Here is a 22,443-nt window from a genome sequence, read left to right as displayed (position 1 = left end):
GCCAGTCTATTCACATATTCCTGCTTTGCCCCTCTTATTTCCTTTTTCTCTGTTATTTTATGGTGATTGTTTCTTTCTCCAGGTAGCAGTTGTGTCACTTCGAACCCTGGAGGTTGAAGATGCCATGATCTATTTTACACTATAAAGGTCCAGTCGAGGAACATTGGGCTCTATTTTAGCACCCGCTATCGGGTGCATTCCTGGTGGGGGGCTCCGAAAATCAGGGAATCCCGGAGCGGGTCGGGAGCCCGGCTCCAACCCGCCCACTTCCGGGTTCCCCACAGACGCGCCGACGTGCGCGCACAGCCCCTGCATGTGGGAATCCCGCAGGCAATTAAAGCCAGCGGGGTGCCACTTGAGACTATTTAATTAGGTATTTCAGGTCATTAACAGACCTGATTAAGGGAATATGTCAGGAGAGGTGGGATTTTAGAGACAACTGGGACTGTTTCCCGTACTGGGGGAAACACTCATAGTTGAAATGGACGTGTTGCAGCTATCAGCCTGTGGGAGCTGCAAAGGTCCATTTGACAGGTGGGGTGGGGGGGAGACCCTTACTCATTGCAGGAGGCCACTCTGTCACTTGGGACAAAGTTTGGCCTCCACCACCCTCCTCCTGACAAGAAAATTCACCAACTTGCACACTTACCCCGGGGTTCAGAGACGTGTACCTACCTTGCGGACCCCCTCAGATGTACATCTTCCGGATGGGGGCCGCCGTAGCTGCAATCATGACCTCCTCGGAGGGTGAACAGCATCACCAGCCTCGCCATCCACGCCATCCACCTCTGACACATGGAGCTCCACAACAGAGTGCTGTGACACATCCACCTGTACAGCAGGAGGGAGGGCTACCGCAGAGAGAGATGCATCGCAGAGGGCGCTACCCTCGCCACAGGGTCCACAGACCGAGGCTCAGCTTCCTGGACCTCTCTGAGCAGCAGTGCACACGGAGGCTCAGAGTCACTCGACATGTAGTCGTGGACATCTGCAGCCTCCTTCATGCCGAGCTGCTCCCGGTTGGCCTGAGCACCATCTTCTTACCTGTCGCTGTCAAAGTCACCACTGCCCTCAACAACTTCTCCTCCGCATCCTTCCAGGGTGCCACTGGGGACATCGCCGACGTCTCTCAGTCGTCTGCACAAAAGAGCCCTGCAAATACACCTACACCCACTCTGCCGTGACACAATGGGTGGCATCAGGTGTGGGTCTTCATTGTGATCCTCAGGAAAGGGCATTATTGCACAAACCAGAGAAGATTCACAAAGACGTGGCAGTAGTGGTGACAATATAATATGTAATGTGAGTTGGTCAGAAATTAAATATAAGTAAAAACCATGACAAACCCTCAAACACCCTTGTGCATCCCCTTCATGCTCACGACACGTTTGCCTTACGGTGCCTACTGCACATATGTGATGCATGCCCTGTGGCTGCAGCACAGGTAGTGGCAGGTTGAGTGAGGCTGACTGTGAAAGAGATGCACGAGAGGGTGAGTATGAGATAGAGCCATGAGATTGTATGAGGATTGGGTTGAGTGGTAGTGGCGGGATGAGTACTGGCGAGGTGAGTAGGTGCAGGTAAGATGAGGATGAGGTTTGAGTGGGTGTGAGGAGTGATGTGACAGAGTAGTGTTGGCAGTGCAGAAGGAGGTGTGGGGTGGGGGTGGTGATGTGGCAGATGGAGTGTAGGGGAAAGAGTAAGTGTACTCACTTTGGCTGACCTACTGAGGTCATTGGAGCACCTCCTGCACTGTATGGAGGTGCGCGATATGTTGGTGGTGCAGGTGACCTCCTCTGCCACCTCGAGCCAGGCCTTCCTGGTGGCAGAGGCAGGCCACTTCCTCCCGCCCGCCGGCGGGGGGGAAGATCTCTGTCCTCCCCCTCCTCCTCACCCCATCTAATGACACCTGGAGTGAGGCATCATTAAACTGGGAGCAGCCTTCCCCCTGGGCTGCTCCGTGCTGTAATTTTTCCTATTTGTTGCAGCATCTGTCAGTGGAGGACTGCCCCTTTAAATTGAGCTCCTCCAGCCGACAGAGCTTACTGCGCATGCGCAGTCTGCCTGACGTGCAGATCAGCAGTGGGGAACCCGGAAGAACAGGTAAGTGGATCCAATTAGGCTGCGATCGCGCGGGGGGCAGACTGATTTCACCGGGCGCGTTACCCACGCGCCCAATAGCCCCCCCACCGCGAACCCGCAGCCCTGGTAACATCGAGCCCATTGCCTCTAGAAATGTCACCTTGGATATGGATTTCCAGATGCTTCTCCAAAGACATGTCTGTTGTTTGAGTTGTAATGGTTCTTCTGAGGTGGGTGATCAAGTTGCTTGGTCAGAAAGGTGGATATTGCTTCGTCTAGGCTTTTCCTTTGGACCACCTTCAAAGCTTAAACCCTTGATCAAAAGACTATGCAAATAAAGTGTTCCTACACCTTGGTTCACATACTGTGACCTTCTGTTTATTTACACTGCTGCCTTGGAGGCCTTCAGTCATTATGTCAGCACATTTTCACTCTATCAGTGATTCACAGTACAGAATGGTGCTTTATTTCCTACTAGTGGTAGACTATCCACCTTGGGAGCAGGGAAATGGGGATTCTTTTGGTTGAGGTGATTTCAAGATGACAAACCTGATGGTGGAAGTTCTTCAACAACAACTTGCATTTATATAGCAGCTTTAACATGGAAAAATGTCCCAAGGTGTTTCACAAAGGCACGAGGAAAACAGATGCTGACCCAAAGGAGGATGGCTGACCAAAAACGCAATTGAAGAGGTGAGTTTTGAGGAGGGTTTTAGAAGAGTGAGGTGGAAGGGTTAAGGGATGGAATTTCAAGAGTGGGACCTAGGTAGCTGAAGGTACAGTTGCCAGTGGTGGGCAAATGGAGGGGGTTTGCACAAGGGGTCAGAGTCAGAGGAGTGGAGAGTTTTGGAAGAGCACTGTTGGGCTGCAGCAGATTACGGTGATTGAGCTGGGGTGGTGGAGGGCGGGGAGGCGGTGGGGGAGAGGGTTAACAAAGCCATGGAGGATTTAAACACAAGGATAAGAATTTTAAACTTGAAGCACTGGGGGACCAATATAGGTCAGTGGAGACAGCAGTGATGGACGAGCAGGACTTGTTGGGATTCAGACATGGACAGCGGTGCTTTGGATGTGCCGCACTTTCTGAACCAAATCAACCGTGTATGGTGGACTAAGCATTCCAATACTGGAGCCAGATGGGTCTGCAGTACTCTGGTGTACTGCTGCTTATTAACTAACCATCCTGGCTCACAAGAGGAATCTGGAAGGATAGACCAGCACCGGGAATTCTCCCCACTCAGCTCTACATAGAAACATAGAAAATAGGAGCAGGAGTAGGCCATTCGGCCCTTCGAGCCTGCTCCGCCATTCAATATGATCATGGCTGATCCTAAACTATGATCATAACTATGAAAACCAATGATGTAATACTTAGTGAGGCTCTGCCTCGAAAAGCAACAGAAAACTTTTTTTTACCAGTTCTCTGTAATGGTAAGCTGCACATTTTTAGATGTTTAAGCTACAGCAATAGCTCTTTGGATATTTTGGAGGCCCCTAACGCTTGCCTCTGCCAACCTGTGTTTAAGCTTTCTGGACTTTGTGCCCTTATGGGAGAAATAGTGTTCACTCCATATCAGGCAAAGAGAAACTCGAACTGTGTTGATTTAAAATGTTTTGGGAAGGCTGAAGTAAACAAGTATATAAGCTTTGATTTTTACAGGGTGAGAGAACGGTGTGTGTGAGCCTGTTAGCAGGCGGCACACCTGGAGAGTTCAGGGACATGGTAATGGCAGGGCCTCATTTAAACAAAAGTTCCCGGAGTCCCGCCCGACACCTGGCCAGATTCGTTACCTGGCCGGCGGGCGGGAGCGGTAATTTGGTGGCAAGAGGCCGCAGCCGGGGACCCATGGGAACGGTCGCCTGCAGTCAGTGAGGGGATGAACCCAAGAAAGAACAGAATAGGAGCAAGAGTAGGCTTTACGGCCCTCGAGGGGTTCCCAGGCGATCAGGGATGGGGTGGGGTGTTCTTGCACAATTGGGGAAGGCCGGGGCTGGGGAGTCTCGAGGACTCCTTTCAGGGGCCTGGGGGGAAAGCTCCTGCTCCTCCTGGCCCACAAGGAATTCTAGGAGAAGTAATTTTTGAAGACTTGCCTTAGTCTATTCTGACCAATCGGCTTCTCCCGCCATGGTTCACTGCCGGGTTGATGACAGTGCAGGACTCTCCCTGCCTTCAAGTTAATATTACATTGTGGCGCTGATGACATCATTGGGCCGTGACATTTGCATGTTAAGTAGGGCCCCGACTACCTTTAGCCGGAGTCTTGCCGATGGCCTGATTTGCCGCCGTTAATGTTACGATGGCCGGGAGCACTGGGAATGGAGGTGGGATCTCCATTTTCAAGATTTTACCCCCTCACTCGACCCTTTCCTGTCCTTGGGGAAGGGGTGTTAAAATCAATGCCTATAGTGTCTGTACCTATCTCTGTCTATTATGAACCAATAATGAACTCCATCATGGTATAACTAGGAAGAAGTGTTCATTTCTAAATCGGCTAGCTAAGAACAGGGTGTGCTCTGGCAGTGAAATCACTAAATATAGAAAAGTTAATATAATCACTCTCTTAAAACAGTCATTTTGGGTCAGAGATTTAATCACTTGGTCCCAAAGTCTAATTTGCACCTTTTTTTAAAATAAAAAATTGTACGTTCAAGCAAATTTCATAAAATGTCCGAGCGTCTTGTTTGGTAAAATAGGTTTTGGCACAGTTGCTTGAAGTCATATTTTACAGCATAAAATTACATCTGTTTCTTAAAATTCTGCCTTTGTTCCGAACCGTCTGAACAGTAGGCTAACTCTACTTGTCTTGTCCTTTTAGATATATGTTCAGAATTTCTGTGTTATGGCTGCGTTTTGGCAGCAGAAATCGCTTCCTCTTATAGAGATCATGATCGTTAAGCTGCGAAAAAGATCCATAAATCCTAGATTAAATCCCCATTTTTAAAAATTACTTAAAATTGATCAGTCAAATGTAAATTTTCCAGACCTCAGTTTGGCTGAGACTGAGAGACGCAGTTGTGATATTTATTAATAACTCTGTGTAATGTAATACCACTGTGGGGGGGGGGGAGTTGGAGAAAGTCCAGCTGATGGATCAGATTGAAAATGGAGAAGGAGCCTGGGATTGTGGAGCGGGCCCCAGACCACTGATGCACTAGGATAGATACTGGTCTAAGAATTGATTTGTTTTCTTTCTATAAGAACGTAGATGCAGATCCTTTCTTACTCTCTCAAAATGATTTTATATTGTGAATATAGTTTTTTTTTTACATATACTTTTGATTTACCCATATATCTCCTAATTTTCTTTCTCTGGATCTGTGTTGTTTCTTCCTCTGCATGCACACTTAAGACAAACTCCACTGCACTCGGGCAGGATCTTTTAAAACCTGTCGGGCTCCCAGCTCTTGTTTTTGTTTGTGCTGCCTATTTCTTCTAGGTCATATTTTGTATGTCCAAAATAAACCTTGTGGGTTAGGATAGAAACGGATGACTGGATTCAAGGTCACGACCAAGACCAGGTTTAATAATCTGCTGTTTTTAGAAACGTAAAAACACTTTTATAAGGTTTTTTTTTAAAAGGTTACCACAACCCTAGCTCTTCATTGGACTTGTCATCTGTCACTCGCTGGGAGTGACACCCATTCATTTTGGGTTGAAAGTGTAATTGATATTGATCTGTTACTTTGCAGCTTGTGTCAGTCTTGCTGATTATAAATCTCACTCCTATCAGTGTCCTAATATTGCCAGTGCTGGCTTTATGCAGTTAATACATTTTAGAAAAAAAATTAAATTTGCACAGGAAAAGCAAACTGGTGTCGTCCTTTTTTCCAAGGGTTTGTTTGAAGGTCAGCTTTGTAAATTGAAATGCCAATTGGTTTGGCTCTGTACGCGCTGTCTGATTTAGAAACCGGGCCACTAGTAAATAGATTACTGTTATTAAAGTGAAATACATTTACTAAGCTCTGGAAAATGTTCCTGGCATAAGAGTTCACTGCTGTCTGGCTAAAGCAGCTGAATTCTTCTACATAGAGGAGAATTAGATCATTTATATGCCATTCTGACCCAAAGCAGAATGAAATAAAAACAGAAAATACTGGAAACGCTCAGCAGGCCAGGCAGCATCTGTGGAGAGAGAAATTGAGTTAACAGATGTAAATTTAACCCCCCTCCTTCTGGTTTTACCACAGTGGGTTGGGGGGTGCGGGCGAGTAACCCGCTCTGGAGAGGCGGGTCAGTGATTATAATATTTAAATGATGCTCCGTAGCTCAGATTTTGGATGCCACTTGAATTTAATGGCTGTGGGCCAGGTTTCCCAGGGCTTGGGAAAACCGGCAGCTGAAGGGAGGCGGGAAATGTCGGATCCAGCAGGTAAGTGGTTTTCCAGCACTGCTTGTGAACCAGGAGTACCCCCACCCCCCGCTGCCCATCAAGCGCATCCCCTGCTGCAATCTTTCCCTCCCTACGCTAAATCGACCCACCGCCTGTAAATATCGGGGCCAACATTTCAGGGCGATGACCATTCGTCCGAACTGGAAAAACTGACAAAAAAGATAGAGTAAGATGAGGCAGAAAATAGGGGCGTATGACAGATGTCAGGTTGGTAACACAAGTGAGAACCAGGCAGAATATAGAAAGTTCAGAGGGGAAGCGGAAAAGGAAATAAGAGGAGCAAAGAGAGAGTATGAGAATAGACTGGCAGCTAATATAAAAGGGAATCCAAAAGTATTCTACAGGCATGTAAACAATAAACGGGTAGTAAGCGGAGGGGTGGGACCGATTAGGGACCAAAAAGGAGATCTATGCTTGGAGGCATGGCTGAGGTACTAAATGGGTACATTGCATCTGTCTTTACCAAGGAAGAAGATGCTACCAATGTCACAGTAAAAGAGGAGGTAGTTGAGATACTGGATGGGCTAAAAATTGATAAAGGGGAGGTACTGGAAAGGCTAGCTGTACTTAAAGTAGATAAGTCCAGATGGGATGCATCCTAGGTTGCTGAGGGAAGTAAAGGTGGAAATTGCGGAGGTGCTGGTCATAATCTTCCAATCATCCTTGGATACGGCGGTGGTGCCAGAGGACTGAAGAATTACAAATGTTACACCCTTGTTCAAAAAAGGTGTAAGGATAAACCCAGCAACTACAGGCAAGACAGTTTAACCTTGGTAGTGGGGAAACTTTTAGAAATTATAATCCGGGACAAAATTAAGTCACTTCGACAAGAGTGGATTAATTAAGGAAAGCCAGCATGGATTTATTAAAGGCAAATCATCTTTAACGAACTTGATTTGAGTTTTTTGATGAGGTAATAGAGAAGGTCGATGAGAGCAATGTGGTTGATGTGTATATGGACTTCCAAAATGCGTTTGATAAAGTGCCACATAATAGGTTTGTCATCAAAGTTGAAGCCTGTGGAATAAAAGGGGCAGTGGCAGCATGGATACAAAATTGGCTAAGTGACAGGAAACAGAGAGTAACGGTGAACGTTTGTTTTTTGGACTGGTGTATGCATACAGTGGTGTTCCCCAGGGAGCGGTACTAGGACCACTGCTTTTTTCTTAAGATATATTAATGGCTTGGACTTGGGTGTACAGGGCACAATTTCCAAATTTGCAGTTGACACAAAACTTGGAAGGGTAGTGAACAGTAAGGAGGATAGTGACAGACTTCAGACATAGTGATGGGTGGACATGTGGCAGATGAAATTTAACGCAAAGAAATGTGAAGTGATACATTTTGGTAGGAAGAACAAGGAGATGCAATATAAAGGGTATAATTCTAAGAGGTGCAGGAACAGAGAGATCTGGGGGTATGTGAGCACAAATTGTTGAAGGTGGCAGGGCAGGTTAAGAAAGCATATGGGATCCTGGGCTTTACAAATACTATGCCTCTATTTACAAATAGAGGCAAAGATACAAAAGCAAGGAGGTTATGATGAAGCTTTATAAAACACTGGTTCGGCCACAACTGGAGTATTGTGTCCGGTTCTGGGCACCGCACTTCAGGAAGGATGTGACAGCCTTAGAGAGGATGCAGAAGAGATTTACTAGAATGATTCGAAGGATGTGGGACTTCAGTTATGCAGATAGACTGGAGAAGCTGGGGTTGTTCTCCTAAAAGCAGAGAAGGTTGAGGTGATATTTGATAGAGGTGTTCAAAATCATGAAAGGTCTAGACAGAGTAGATAGAGAGAAACTGTTCCTATTGTCGGAAGGGTCAAGAACCAGAGGACATAGATTTAAGGTGATTGTCAAAAGAACCAAAGGCGACATGAGGAAAAGCTTTTTCACAAGGTCACAAAGTGAGTGGTTATGATCTGGAATGCACTGCCTGAGGGGGTTGTGGAGGCGGATTCAATTGAGACTTTCCAAAGGGAATTGGAAAAGTACTTGAAGGGAAAAAATTTGCAGGGCTAAGGTGATAGGGTGGAGGAGTGGCACCTGCTGGATTGTTCTTGCAGAGAGCTGGCATGGACTCGATGGGCCGAATGGCCTCCTTCCTTCCTGTAACCATTTTATGATTCTAAGTTAGAGATTTAACAGTTTTTAAGCAAGTGCAGGGCCAGGGAAAGTGGCGGGGTGGTGGAGGCGTATGGGGAGGAACTAACAAAGGGAAGGCTTGTGATCGGGTGGATGGCAAAAGTGGTTAAATGACAAAAAGGATGATGGTGCAAGGCAAAAAACTGAAATAAAAACGGAAAATGCTGGAACCACTCAACCGGTCAGGCAGCATCTGTGGACAGAGAAACAGAATTAACGTTTCAGGTTAGCTATCATCCCTTTTGCAATTTAATCACTCCTGCCCTCCACCCTATTGCAGAGCTTCCCCTTGTTCTATTTCCCTCCCCCCCCTCCCCCCCATCCTTTTCCCTGGCTCTGTATTTGCTTAAAAACTGTTAAATCTGTAACTTCTTCCAGTTCTGTTGAAAGGTCATCGACCTGAAACGTTAACTCTGCTTCTCCACAGATGCTGCCTGACCTGCTGAGTGTTTCAAGCATTTTCTGTTTTTATTTCAGATTTCCAGCATTTGCACTATTTTGTTTCAGATCAGAATGAAACCTTGTATGGATGACTGCAGGATGAACTTCCAGGAAAGGCGCCAAGGCCTAGAAATTCAGCCACACAGTGCCCATTTTTCGGGCGCTAAATGGCCTCCTAAGCCTCCAATATGGCGGTCAGGAAGCACACGCTCATTACGACCTGGAAGTGTGCCACCCATATTGTTAAAGGCTAAAAAATCGGCATGCAGTACCCACGCCAAAACAGGTGTTAGGCCCTTTGCATATGAAAATAAGGAGCATAACGCCTGTTTGAGGCCTCCGTTGCAAGATTGGTTTGCCCTGAGGCAGCCAGTGCCCCCCGTGAGACCAAAAATGGGTGCGCACGTATTTCTAGGCCCTGGTATCTCCTCTCCTAGCATATCTAGCATGTGTTGTGCCTCTTCAGTTCAATTTAATTTGCGGTTTGTTTGTCCACTTTAAATATATTCAGAATCCAAATTGTCAATTTTAATTTTTGCCAAATTTGAAATGAATAAGTACAGTAAGATTTTAAGAGTTTAAGCATCTCCCCTCCCCTCACATAACCATTTTGTTTGGCTCTGATGTATTGCTTTGGCATCGTTCCCAGATTATGATCTGACTTGTAGACTGTGTGCATTTTTCACTCTGTTTCCTGGGTGGTTGGCCTGTATTTTCTTCCATTGTGCTCACAAGAGTGAGACTATCCAATGCCAGGGTAGGATAGTGTCATTAGATATGGTACTGGGCTAGTAACCTAGAGGTTGAGAGTTCAAATCCCATCCTGGCAAGTTGTGTGATGGAATTCAAAGCTGGTAGGCTAGCACTAGAATGTCCATGTAAACTGCCAGATTGTTATTAAAAAAATTCAACTGGATCACTGACGTTCTCCATTCCTTAAAAGGCCACGTTCTGGTCTACTATGTGGCTGACTCTTAATGCAAAGTTATAAAAAAAAATTACCATCAGCACAAGGATGACAGCAGTTCAAGACAAATGGTGATGGACAATAAAATGTAGCCTTGCCAGCGTTGTCCACATCCTGAGAACATATCTTCAAAAACACATGGCTCTGATCAGAATGATGCACATTTCCTTTGCTTTCTGCATCTCTTAACAACAATTTTTTTTTTCATAAATGCAATGTCCCTTTCAAATGTTAATATGGAAAATTGTTTATTATGTTTGGAGAGTTCTGATGTGTTGCTGTTGTGACATCATGAATATGGTTTTGCTGCATAATAATTACATAGAATTACATAGAATTTACAGCACAGAAACAGTGGTGTTTATTTTCCACAGGAGCCTCTTCCTTCCTTTCTTCATCTAACCCTATCTGAATATCCTTCTATTCCTTTCTCCCTCATGTGTTTGTCTAGCTTCCCCTTAAATGCATCTATACTAGTCGCTTCAACTACTCCTTGTGATAGTGAGTTCCATGTTCTAACCACTCTCTGGGTAAAGAAGTTTCTCCTGGATTCCCTATTTGATTTATTTGGTGACTATCTTATATTTATGGTTTTAGTTCTGGTCGCCCTCGCAAATGGAAACATCTTTTCTTCTACCCTTCTACCCTTCAAACCCTTTCATATGTGGAAATACATAGAGATACCTGACCATATTAACTCTCTCTAATACACTTAACTCACGAATGTAGAAATGCATGATGGATATTTGACCATATTAACTGACCAGCTAATTCACTTTAAAGCTCACATAATAGTTTCTCACGAAAACACATAGAAGCACAATTGTGTAATTACTTTGAGCTTTCTCATGCTGATAGCTGTCTGACTAACAGAAATGAATGACCATATAGCCTTGAGACTAGCTATAGACTTACTGATGATAAAGACAGTTTCTTAGGGAAAAAGCACTTTCCCAGGCCTGTGTCCAAAATATCGAGACGGCCATGGGAACTAGAGGGTGGGTTCCCTATTTTGATTGACTAACTACCTAAACCAATAAAGAATGTACGTGTACGCCCATATTCTGTGACCAGGTGGGCGTTGTTATTGAACTGTATAAACGTGAGCTGTTTCTTGAACTCAGCGAAGACGTAGCCTCAACCATTGTTTGAGGCACTCTTCCACTTGTACAAGTTTCTTAATAAATTCTCGCTTGTCTTAATAAGTGTTTGGGTGTTAATGCATTGTATAGAATAAGTAATATTAAGTTTAAGCTTTCGACACATAATCTTAAAGATCTCTATCTGGTCACCTCTCAGTCTTCTCTATTATAGAGAAAAGAGCTCCAGCCTGTTCAATCTTTCCTGATGGGTATAACCTCTCAGTTCTGGTATCAGCCGAGTAAATCTTTTTTGCACCTTCTCCAGTGATTCTGTATCCTTTTTGTAATATGGAGACCAGAACTGTGCACAATACTCAAAGTGTGGTCTAATCAAGGTTCTATACAAGTTTAACATAACTTCTCCCACAATAATGTGGGTGCGTTGCAGAGAAGTTCTCTTTTGAGTTTAATTATACAGAAAATAACAGCCACTTGTCACTGTAGCCCCCCTCCCTCTCTAAACTGACTGCTGGGGACCGCTCCCATGAGTCTCCGGCTGCGGCTTCCTGTCACCAAATCCCCGCTTCCACCTGCCGGCCAGGTAGTGGATGTGGCCGATTTCAGGCGGGACTCCATGAAAATTTATTTAAATGAACCGGCCAGACCTCCGTGTTCCCCCCCGCCCCATCTCGTCTTTAAAATCGGGGTCTATATTTTTATCATAGGCATCTGCCCCTTCCTCACCACCTGCTGATCCCCTACTTGAAGGAACAGTAAGTTCTTTTCCCTCTCAGCCTTGGAGAAAAGAATCAAGCAGTGCCATTAGTATCTCTATAATCCTCAAACTCTCTACTCAACAACTATCCACTCACAATCCCTTCAAAAGTATCAAATCAACCCGATCAATTTATTTCTCTGGGAACCTGTTTCACACGACCACTATCCTGTGTGAGAATAATCCCCTATCAGTCTCACAAGGAACTTTGTCAAATGCCTCGTGAATATTGAAGTAACGTACACCTACTGCATTACCTTCATCCATTAGTTTCGTTCAACTCAGAGTTCCAGTAGCTTTCTAGGTGATAAACTTCTTTTAAAACTGTGCTTTCTGCTTCTTATGGTATCCGTGTTTTTCAGATGTACAATCATGAGCCTAAAAATTCAGCAGTGGGTTTAGTTCTGGATTTCTCTGGTAAACAGCTAGCTCAAACATGATGAGGCAAATGGCTGCCTTTTGTGCTGTAAACTTCTATGGTTATATGAAAAACCATGACTTTATCTTTTACATCTGACTTACTGTAAGCAATTAATAATGGTACATATGTCTGTGCAGACATTATCGTGTAGACATCACACTTAATTATAGATGAAAACAATCTTTAATCTTAAAATGATGTGTGCCTGAAACTGAGGAGGAATGTACTGACTTCCAATTCACCCTCGGAATTTACAATTACAGTCACAATTGCCTGTATTCCCATAGGGAATTCTTGAGCAATGGCCTTAAAGGGACAGGCCAGGTTAGAAGCTGAACATCACGACTGTGCTTCATGCCCCAGATTACCTGTGAACAAATAATATCAATATTCTCTCTAGTTGTGTAAACCTGTGACACGAGTACTTTTCCTTCTGATGATCCTTGAGTTTGCATAGAAGTATTTAAGCTTATCATTCAAAGTATTCAGCCATGGCTCAGTGGTAGCACTCTTGCCTCTGAGTCAGAAGGTTGTGGGTTCAAGTCCCACTCCAGAGACCTGAGCACAAAATCTAGGCGGATACTCCGGTGCTGCATTGTCGGGGATGCCGTCTTTCGGATGAGACATTAAACCGAGGTCCCGTTTGCCCTCTCAGGTGGACGTAAAAGATCCCATGGCGTTATTCGAAGAAGAGCAGTGGCGTTCTTCCCGGTGTCCTGGCCAATATTTATCCCTCAACCAACATCATTAAAACAGATTTTCTGGTCATTATTACATTGCTGTTTGTAGGACATTGCTGTTCGCAAATTGGCTGGTGCATTTCCTACATTACAACAGTTACTACACTTCAAAAAAAGAAAGTACTTAATTGGCTGTAAAGTGCTTTGGGATGTCCTGAGGTCGTGAAAGGTGCTATATAAATGCAAGTCTTTCTTTTAATTCCTTTTTTTAAATTGATTTTTCTGTTTTTGAAGTCACTGTTTCCTTTCCTTTTTTTGTCTTTTTTTTTATCCTCCCCGTTTACTGGTTTAAATCTGACTGGAGACCTTCAGTGAAGGGTTGACCATCACATCTAAATCCTTTTCCACTTTTGCTAATGGACATTGGTTCATTTCCAATGTGCATTACTCAAAGGGGGACTCTGCACTGTTTTGTAATTATACAATGTAAATAATCTGCTGGTCAACAGTGCTGTGCCATATGGTGCTTGCTTCAGAGAAATCCTGTCTGTAAATTTGAATTTTGCTTCCTCTGTGCAAAGCATTCTGGGAAAGACAACTTAATTGTAGCTTGTATTCATCACCTGTGCTGCAGAATTTGTAGAGAACCTTGGCTTGTAAATATAACATTTCTATTTATTGGTCAGAATTCTGAGAGAGGTTTATTATTTACTCTTGTGAGCACATCTGCAGAGTGAATGTGCGTCATGGTGATGTCATCCTACTTGGAAGCCACTATAGGATAAAGGAACAGTGGCCTCCAGGAATGAAAAGCTCCCATGACATAAAATGGATTAGGTGAAGTGTTGAAAAGAAAGAAAGATCAAACTTGGATTTATATAGCACCTTTCACAGCCTCAGGACATTCCAAAGCACTTTACAGTGAATGGATTACCTTGAAGTTAGTCACTGTTGTAATGTAGGAAACGTGGCAGGCAATTTGCGCATAGCAAGGTCCCACAAACAGCAATGTGATCAAGACCAGATAATCTTTTTTTTTAGTGATGCTAGTTGAGGGATAAATATTGGCCAGGACACTGGGGAGAACTCCCCTGCTCTTCTTCAAAATAGTGCCGTGGGATTGTTTGCATTCACCTGAGTGGGCAGACGGGGCCTCAGTTTAACGTTTCTATACTGATGATTGGGATGCTGGGAGCCATGCTAACAAAATGTTGCTGTTGATGCAGAAAAATGAATTCCACTGCCACTTTCCTGGTTAGTTCATATTATACCAAGTCTGGATTAAAAAGTAGAAAACTCATGGAAGTGTGCCCGCTGTATGATGAAGGTACTTATGGATATACACAGTGGTGATGCAGATTGAATTTAGTATCTGAATTCTAGTGACAAAATGACCTCAATGCTGTAATTCCTAGTTTCCTCAGGCACAGGTAGAAACTAATCATACTCTATTTGGCAGAAAAAGACATGCCCTTTGTCCTGTCTGTTTTAAGTTCTTAAATTTTACGGTAGAGGTAATTTTCAGTACTATACAGTTCATGAATCCGGGTGTAAAATCTGTGTCTTGAATGCGAGCTCAGCGATTTAGCATGTAAAATAGTTTGCCTTTTATCCTGTACCATTGCTTCTGTGGCAGTCCCCAAAGCATTTCCCTTTGAATCATAAAGATGAAAACTGCCCCTACTGTAGTAAGAGGAGGGATGTACCCTCACTTTAAAGAAGAGGGAACTACTCCTTTGCGATCTGAAACCATTCTCCAGTAGCATGGTATCGGTGGCAATGCAGGCTCTTTGATAGTACAACACATTGGCCTATCAATGCTTCCTGTACTGGGGACGAACCTCCAAACATACAAGGACTTGGCTGTGGTTACTAATTATGAGAACTGAAACTACCCTATTCCGTTATTATAACCCGCTGGTTAATGTTTATTGTTGCAACAGACCTTTATTTTACACATATGTTGATGGATTCAAGTTGTGCTTGTATCCCCCCACCCCCTAAACCTAATGTTTTCTTCCTTAAAGATATTGCAGTTATCACTGGCATCGCAGTGGATTCGCCAGGTATAATAAATCTTTGTGCATCCTGTGTTCTGCTGTGTTTCATTTCCAAGTGTCAAAACAATGTGCAAGTGATCAGAGGTTGTGTCTACTGGTCTTTCCAGTGTGGCTCTTAATGTTGTAAATGTCATCGCATTTTGTGGAACTCCTCAGTAATTAAGCTGAAATGCTGTATTTCAGTGTTGCACAAGGGAAAGTATATTCATCAGAAATGCCACATGCTTTTAATGTTATGAACCAATATGGATGTAACTTACAGTTATCTCTTGGTCTTCCTTTGTTGCCATTTCAAGTGTCCATGGCCTCGCCCCTCCCTGTCTCTGTAACCTCCTTCAGCCCTATTACCCTCCGAGAACTCTGCATTTCTCCAGTTCTGGCCTCTTGTGCATCCCCGATTTCCTTCGCACCACCTTCAGCTGTCTAGGCTGTAAGCACTGAAATTCCCTCTCTTAAACCCCTCCATCTCTCTCTCTCCTCCTTTAAGAAGCTACTTAATGCCCACCTCTTTGACCAAGCTTTTGGTCACCCATCCTAATATCTAGATATATGGCTCGGTGTCAAATTTTGTCCAATAACGCTCCTGTGAAGCCGTTCGGACATTTTACAATGTTAAAGGCCCCAAATAAATGCAATTTGTTGTTGTCACTGTCACCAAAGAGGAGATTCTACACACAATGATTGCTTCTAGACTGCTTTTTAACATTTTGTGTAGCTATTCTTTTGGATGCACTTCCCCTTTAGTTTATGAAGGTGTTCAGATTTATTTATAACTTCTTGTTGTCTCTTCATTATCAATGTTTCCATTCTTTTATTTTGTTAAATATTTCCCTATTTAAACCCTCTCCTTGCTGATTTTTTTTCTCTCTAAATGTGGAGTTACTGGTTTTTGCAAGATGCAGTTCATTGGATTGATGCAGCTTCATATTATTTCAAGTAAGACCTGGCCAATAGCTTACACGACAATATGTAAAAAAAAGACTTGATTTGGGGGAGGGTGGGTTAACCTGCTTTCTGAACTTTTTATAGGGGCAAACAAAAACCTTTGTCTCCCTCTGCATGATTTAAAAACAATTATTCCTGTGAAAAAGCTAAAGTATTTTGTGGTTTCCATCAAATTGAGGGAGAAAAGCCTGCTGTTAACAAAGCAGTGATTTGGGATTGAAATCTCTGCACAATGATTGTAAATATTTGGGCACTGACTGGAATGTACAGCTTGAGATTGATTCTGATGGCATTCATTGTCGTTTGTTACAACCTACAGTAAGCTGAACATTTTGGTTGCGATATATGTATGGAAATACATAGAAGTCCAGAAGTATTTTAAATTTTATTGATTGCTCCTCCTATCTCAACCTCCCACAGCTGATTCCTACTCAAATAGGAGGCATTCTCAGAAGATCATTCTCCAGATAGCTCTACTGATGTAACTCTCCAGTCTATCCACCAGTAACCTGAATAACCTTCAGCTTGGCTTGATCCAGCTTGATTGGACACAGCTAGCCCCTCCTCCACTCAGCCCCCCACCTCCATCCGCCATCAAGGTTGGAGAGACCAAGGTGTGAACATCAGTGAAGACTGTTGTTTAAACTTGGGGCTCCCAGTCAAAGGTTCAGCTCACTTGCCTTTTACCTGCATTGTCGTTCTTTTACCTGCATTGTCGTTCTTTTACCTGCATTGTCGTTCTTTTACCTGCATTGTCGTTCTTTTACCTGCATTGTCGTTCTTTCCCTGCAATGTTTGGAAGATACGCATCTAATTATTAGTCTGGACGTGTTGTTGTTGTGTGTGCCTGATTATGCCATGCTCTTGCTGCACCCAGTACATTTGCTGAAGATACAAAAAAGAACAGCTGCTAGAAGTTGCTTTGAAAAGAGAATTTCCTTCATAAAATGTTCTTGAAATTCCAGAGCACTGTTTGCGTCGGCAGCAAATCCATGTTCTTCAACATATTCTCTCCATGTTTTAGGTGAAGACAACGGGCCTTACTACGATCCTTCCAATGGTACCAGACAAGGAGAAATTCCTGGCAATCCAGAGGTAAATCTTGCTGTTTCTTGACTTATTGTATCTCCATACGGTGCAAGTTCTGTAGAACAGCAGTGTTAGAAGAAAGTTTTTGACTGAAATAAAAACTGGAAATGCTGGAAATACACGGGGCGTGTACTGTTCATCAGAACCTAAGACAAACGTAATCTGAACGATATGCAGGATGTTTACACATCTAAAATGTCATAACCTGTCCGTTTCTCTGTAACGATGCTAATTGATCTGTGTATTGCTAGCATATTTAGCTTTTATTTCAGGTTTCCAGCATTTGCAGTTTTTCCCTTTTTTTATTTTAATGCCTTAGGCTTGTGTCTTTTTTAATGAGTGTTGCACTATTAAATTGTTTGGGCAATATTTGATAATATGAAATGTGACTATCTAATAAGTTGCTTTTACATTTAAAAGTTCCTACACACTCGAGCATTGGCAAGAATTTATGTATAAATTATGTACCAGTAATAATAGTGAAAATGTAAAGTTCCTGTCAAGGAGCAAGTTTAATCCTTTTGAAAATCCTACAAGCATCTAATAATATTTGACACTGTTCCCTGTTCAACTTAGTCTCAAGTAACAGAAACAAAACATTCTCAGCTTCCCTCTTTTTTTATTCGTTCATGGGATGTGGGCCTCGCTGGCGAGGCCGGCATTTATTGCCCATCCCTAATTGCCCTTGAGAAGGTGGTGGTGAGCTGCCGCCTTGTGGTGAGCAGTCCGTGTGGTGACTGTTCTCCCACAGTGCTGTTAGGAAGGGAGTTCCAGGATTTTGACCCAGCGATGATGAAGCAACGGCGATATATTTCCAAGTCGGGATGGTGTGTGACTTGGAGGGGAACGTGCAGGTGGTGTTGTTCCCATGTACCTGCTGCTCTTGCCCTTCTGGGTGGTAGAGGTCGCTGGTTTGGGAGGTGCTGTCGAAGAAGCCTTGGCGAGTTGCTGCAGTGCATCCTGTGGATGGTACACACTGCAGCCACTGTGCGCCGGTGGTGAAGGGAGTGAATGTTTAGGGTGGTGGATGGGGTGCCAATCAAGCGGGCTGCTTTGTCCTGGATGGTGTCGAGCTTCTTGGAGCTGCACTGATCCAGGCAAGTATTCCATCACACTCCTGACTTGTGCCTTGTAGATGGTGGAAAGGCTTTGGGGAGTCAGGAGGTGAGTCACTCGCCACAGAATACCCAGCCTCTGACCTGCTCTTGTAGCCACAGTATTTATATGGCTGGTCCAGATAAGTTTCTGGTCAATGGTGACCCCCAGGATGTTGATGGTAGGGAATTCGGCGATGGTAATGCTGTTGAATGTCAAGGGGAGGTGGTTGGACTTTCTCTTGTTGGAGATGGTCATTGCCTGGCACTTGTCTGGCGCGAATGTTACTTGCCACTTATCAGCCCAAGCCTGGATGTTGTCCAGGTCTTGCTGCATACGGGCTCGGACTGCTTCATTATTTGAGGGGTTGCGAATGGAACTGAACACTGTGCAATCATCAGCGAACATCCCCATTTCTGACCTTATGATGGAGGGAAGGTCATTGATGAAGCAGCTGAAGATGGTTGGGCCAAGGACACTGCCCTGAGGAACTCCTGCAGCAATGCCCTGGGTTCGCTTCTGGATAACCAGTGACGTTCCCTCAATTCACAGCTCTGATTGACAGACTTTTGCCCTCCGTTTATGTTGATTCCTCACTCGGTATGCCTCACAGTATGCCTGAGGTCTGAAATCAGGTACCAACATGAAATGATCAGAAGCAACTAACTGAAATGAGACTATAAAATGTGAAAAGTAATGAGAAAATGATCACTACTGTCCAAATGCTTCCTAGTTGCAATGGGATGTCATCTCAGGAGACTTACTAAAGGCTAAAGCCCCGATTTTTAAGTCTTCCTTGAACGCTGACGAGAACGGGATATGCAAGGTTTTTTAAATGCTTGTAGCGACCTACTCACCTGACCCTCGCTGGTCTCGGGCTGTACGTCAATTTACCAGGCGCTTTCTTGGCTAGCTAGCAAGGCCCTCGCTCCAGGTAGACGAAGGCCCCATTGAAATTCAGGAGGTGGGGTCTGATAATATCTTTCAGACCCCAGCTATATTTTAACTCTTGGCAGCTGCATTGGCTGCCTGGTGTTGGCTTCACCTTGAGCAGTAGACCCAGAAGAGGACTGAAATGGTAAGTATTTTTTTTAAAAAGGTCTATGAAATATTTTTATTATGGTGGCTTGAAGTAAAACCGCAGCTCAATCATTAAATAATCCCAATCTGTTCCTACCTAGCTTACCTAGCACAGTCCGTACAGTTCTTTTCCTGAAAGCTATCCACCTTCTGTGGTTGAGAGGATGGGCTGAAGACAAACTATAATAAAATGTAGATTTATGAGACATTTTTAATATCATTACATCTATTCAAATTGATTCTCTTGTTTTGACTTTTTTGGGGGGGTTCCCAAAAGAAAATGGCCATCATGATTGTGACGAGTCAACTCATTGATAGTCATGAAGTGTCATCTCACTGAAATGAGAAAACTCATCAGCAGCACTCTTAAGGGTCAAACACTGTCTACAGTGCTACGGTTCTGGAGGAGACATAAAGATGAGAGAATAAAGCATTGATTTCTTGTTCCTTTAAAATGAGTGCTGGTCTGTAGTACTTTGAATTTTGGTTGCAGTATTAAGGACATGAAGCTGTTAAACATTCTAAATTCCATTCCATTGCGGCAGGTGTGTTGACAGTGCTATCAAGCGGCACTTACTCACTAATAACCTGCTCACCGATGGTCGGTTTCGGTTCCGCCAGGACCACTCGGCTCCAGACCTCATTACAGCCTTGGTCCAAACATGGACAAAAGAGCTGAATTCCAGAGGTGAGGTGAGAGTGACTGCCCTTGACATCAAGGCAGCATTTCACCGAGTGTGGCACCAAGGAACCCTAATAAAATTGAAGTCAATGGGAATCGGGGAAAACTCTCCAGTGGCTGGAGTCATACCTAGTACAAAGGAAGATGGTAGCAGTTGTTGGAGGCCAATCACCTCAGCCCCAGGACATTGCTGCAGGAGTTCCTCAGGGCCGTGTCCTGTGCCCAACCATCTTCAGCTGCTTCATCAATGATCTTCCCTCCATCATAAGGTCAGAAATGGGGATGTTCGCTGATGATTGCACAGTGTTCAGTTGCATTCGCAATCCCTCAAATAATGAAGCAGTCCGAGCCCGCATGCAGCAAGACCTGGATAACATCCAGGCTTGGGCTGATAAGTGGCAAGTAACATTCGCGCCAGACAATGACCATCTCCAACAAGAGAAAGTCTAACCACCTCCCCTTAACATTCAACAGCGTTATTATCGTCGAATCCTCCACGATCAACATCCTGGGGGGCACCGTTGACCAGAAACTTATCTGGACCAGCCATATAAATACTGTGGCTACAAGAGCAGGTCAGAGGCTGGGTATTCTGCGGCGAGGGACTCACCTCCTGACTTCCCAAAGCCTTTCCACCATCTACAAGGCACAAGTCAGGAGTGATGTGGAGATGCCGGTGATGGACTGGGGTTGACAATTGTAAACAATTTTACAACACCAAGTTATAGTCCAACAATTTTTATTTGAAATCTACAAGCTTTCGGAGGCTTCCTCCTTCCTCAGGTAAATGTGTGTGTGATGGAATACTCTCCACTTGCCTGGATGAGTACAGCTCCAACAACACTCAAGAAGCTTAATACCATCCAGGACAAAGCAGCCTGCTTGATTGGCACCCCATCCACCACCCTAAACGTTCACTCCCTTCACCACCGGTGCACTGTGGCTGCAGTGCGTACCATCCACAGGATGCATTGCGGCAACTCGCCAAGGCTTCTTCGACATCACCTCCCAAATCCGCGACCTCTTCGACCTAGAAGGACAAGAGCAGCAGGTACATGGGAACAACACCAACTACACATTCCCGTCCAAGTCACACACTATCCCGACTTGGAAATATATCGCCATTCCTTCATCGGCGCTGGGTCAAAATCCTGGAACTCCCTTCCTAACAGCACTGTGGGAGAACCTTCACCACACGGACTGCAGCGGTTCAAGAACGCGGCCACCTTCTCGAGGGCAATTAGGGATGGGCAATAAATGCCGGCCTCAACAGCGACGCCCACATCCCATGAACAAATTTTTAAAAAAGATAAAGCACCAGTCAGACTATTCAAATTGTTATAGGGAGCAGTTTGAACTGCTTTTCATCAGTGTTTAAAAATTATTCAGCTGGGCTGAGCGCCTTTTTATTGAGATTGGTGGGGGATGGGATTTTGTTTGATTCAACCACACATTTGAAAGATGTTGGGGGTTCTGGTCTGATCATCTCTCCACGGGCTCTAACTTGTCACCTCAGTCATTTAAAAGAAATGCTCTGGAATTTTTCTCCCCATACTTAGTACTGGAATTTGCTTTTGAATCCATCCTTGTACCTGGCCCACTCCAAACAACGCCCACCCGCACCCCCCCCCCCTCCCCTAGAAATTCTGGTTCTCTGGTTACATAGAATGTGCAGTACAGAAACAGGCCATTCGGCCCAACTGGTCTATGCTGGTGTTTATGCTCCACATGAGTCTCCCGCCAGCCCACAATCTTGCACCCACTCACTTTAATGAAGGGAAAATTGTGAACTGACAAGTTCAGAACGGAATTCCTATCTCACAATATTTAATCTATGAACAGCTTTTGGAGCTGGAAGCCAAGGCAAAACATGGCTGCAGCCTAGTCTGTCTGTCGATGTGGCCCCTGCAGCAATTTCTCCTCGAGCTGCCTTGGCTGCTGTATTGGAGAATCAGCTAAATACAAGTGAATTTAACTTCAAAAATATGTAAGTTTGTGAGCACTGTGTGAGAGTATGCGTGCTCATTGTAAAATAGCAATACAACTGATAGGAGCACAACTCACTGAGTCATTTCCATGTCTCAAAAGTATGTTCGGAGAGTGGGGTGAGTGCAGTGGTAAACAAGAAACCCTTTAGACAGGCAAGATCTGGTCTCGTAAAGTATTGATTTACAAGCTTTAGCTTCTAGCAGCCATGGTGCTGCTGCAAATTAATTACTTTGGTTTAAAAAGGCCTGGCAGTCTGGAGTCTGTGAAGAGAGAAGGATTTAGTAGCTCATGGGAAACCTAAGCTTAAACCCCAGTGGCACATATTGCATTGCGTTCCACTGGAGCAAGAATATAAGGGGTAATATTGCAAGACTCTGCTTCTGGCATAATAGCTTAGGTAATTCAGCGTGATACCTGAGGGAGAGCTACAACATTATATTTCGGATTTTCTAACCCACATAGATTTAGATAGGGATTGAAATTGGGCCATTTAGTGCCCGGATTTTAGGTGCTACGC

The 22,443-nt window shown here is 44.3% G+C and overlaps 1 protein-coding gene across 3 annotated transcripts in view; it reads left to right on the top strand.

The window, feature by feature from the left end:
- ano5a (anoctamin 5a) overlaps nt 1-22,443 on the top strand; it is a 147,375-nt gene that overhangs the window by 16,927 nt on the left and 108,005 nt on the right. For 2 of the 3 annotated variants that reach the window (XM_067994096.1, XM_067994098.1), the window contains exons 2-3: nt 15,014-15,052; nt 17,016-17,086. In XM_067994096.1, the coding sequence (XP_067850197.1) occupies nt 15,014-15,052; nt 17,016-17,086 (110 nt within the window). The remainder of the gene's footprint in view (nt 1-15,013; nt 15,053-17,015; nt 17,087-22,443) is intronic. The other variant, XM_067994097.1, reaches the window with a different exon arrangement.

This window comes from Heptranchias perlo, chromosome 12, assembly GCF_035084215.1.
Source record: "Heptranchias perlo isolate sHepPer1 chromosome 12, sHepPer1.hap1, whole genome shotgun sequence".
NCBI classification, from domain to species: domain Eukaryota; kingdom Metazoa; phylum Chordata; class Chondrichthyes; order Hexanchiformes; family Hexanchidae; genus Heptranchias; species Heptranchias perlo.
The sequence above is the reverse complement of the archived record's forward strand: the minus strand, read 5'-3'. Positions and strand labels throughout refer to the sequence as shown.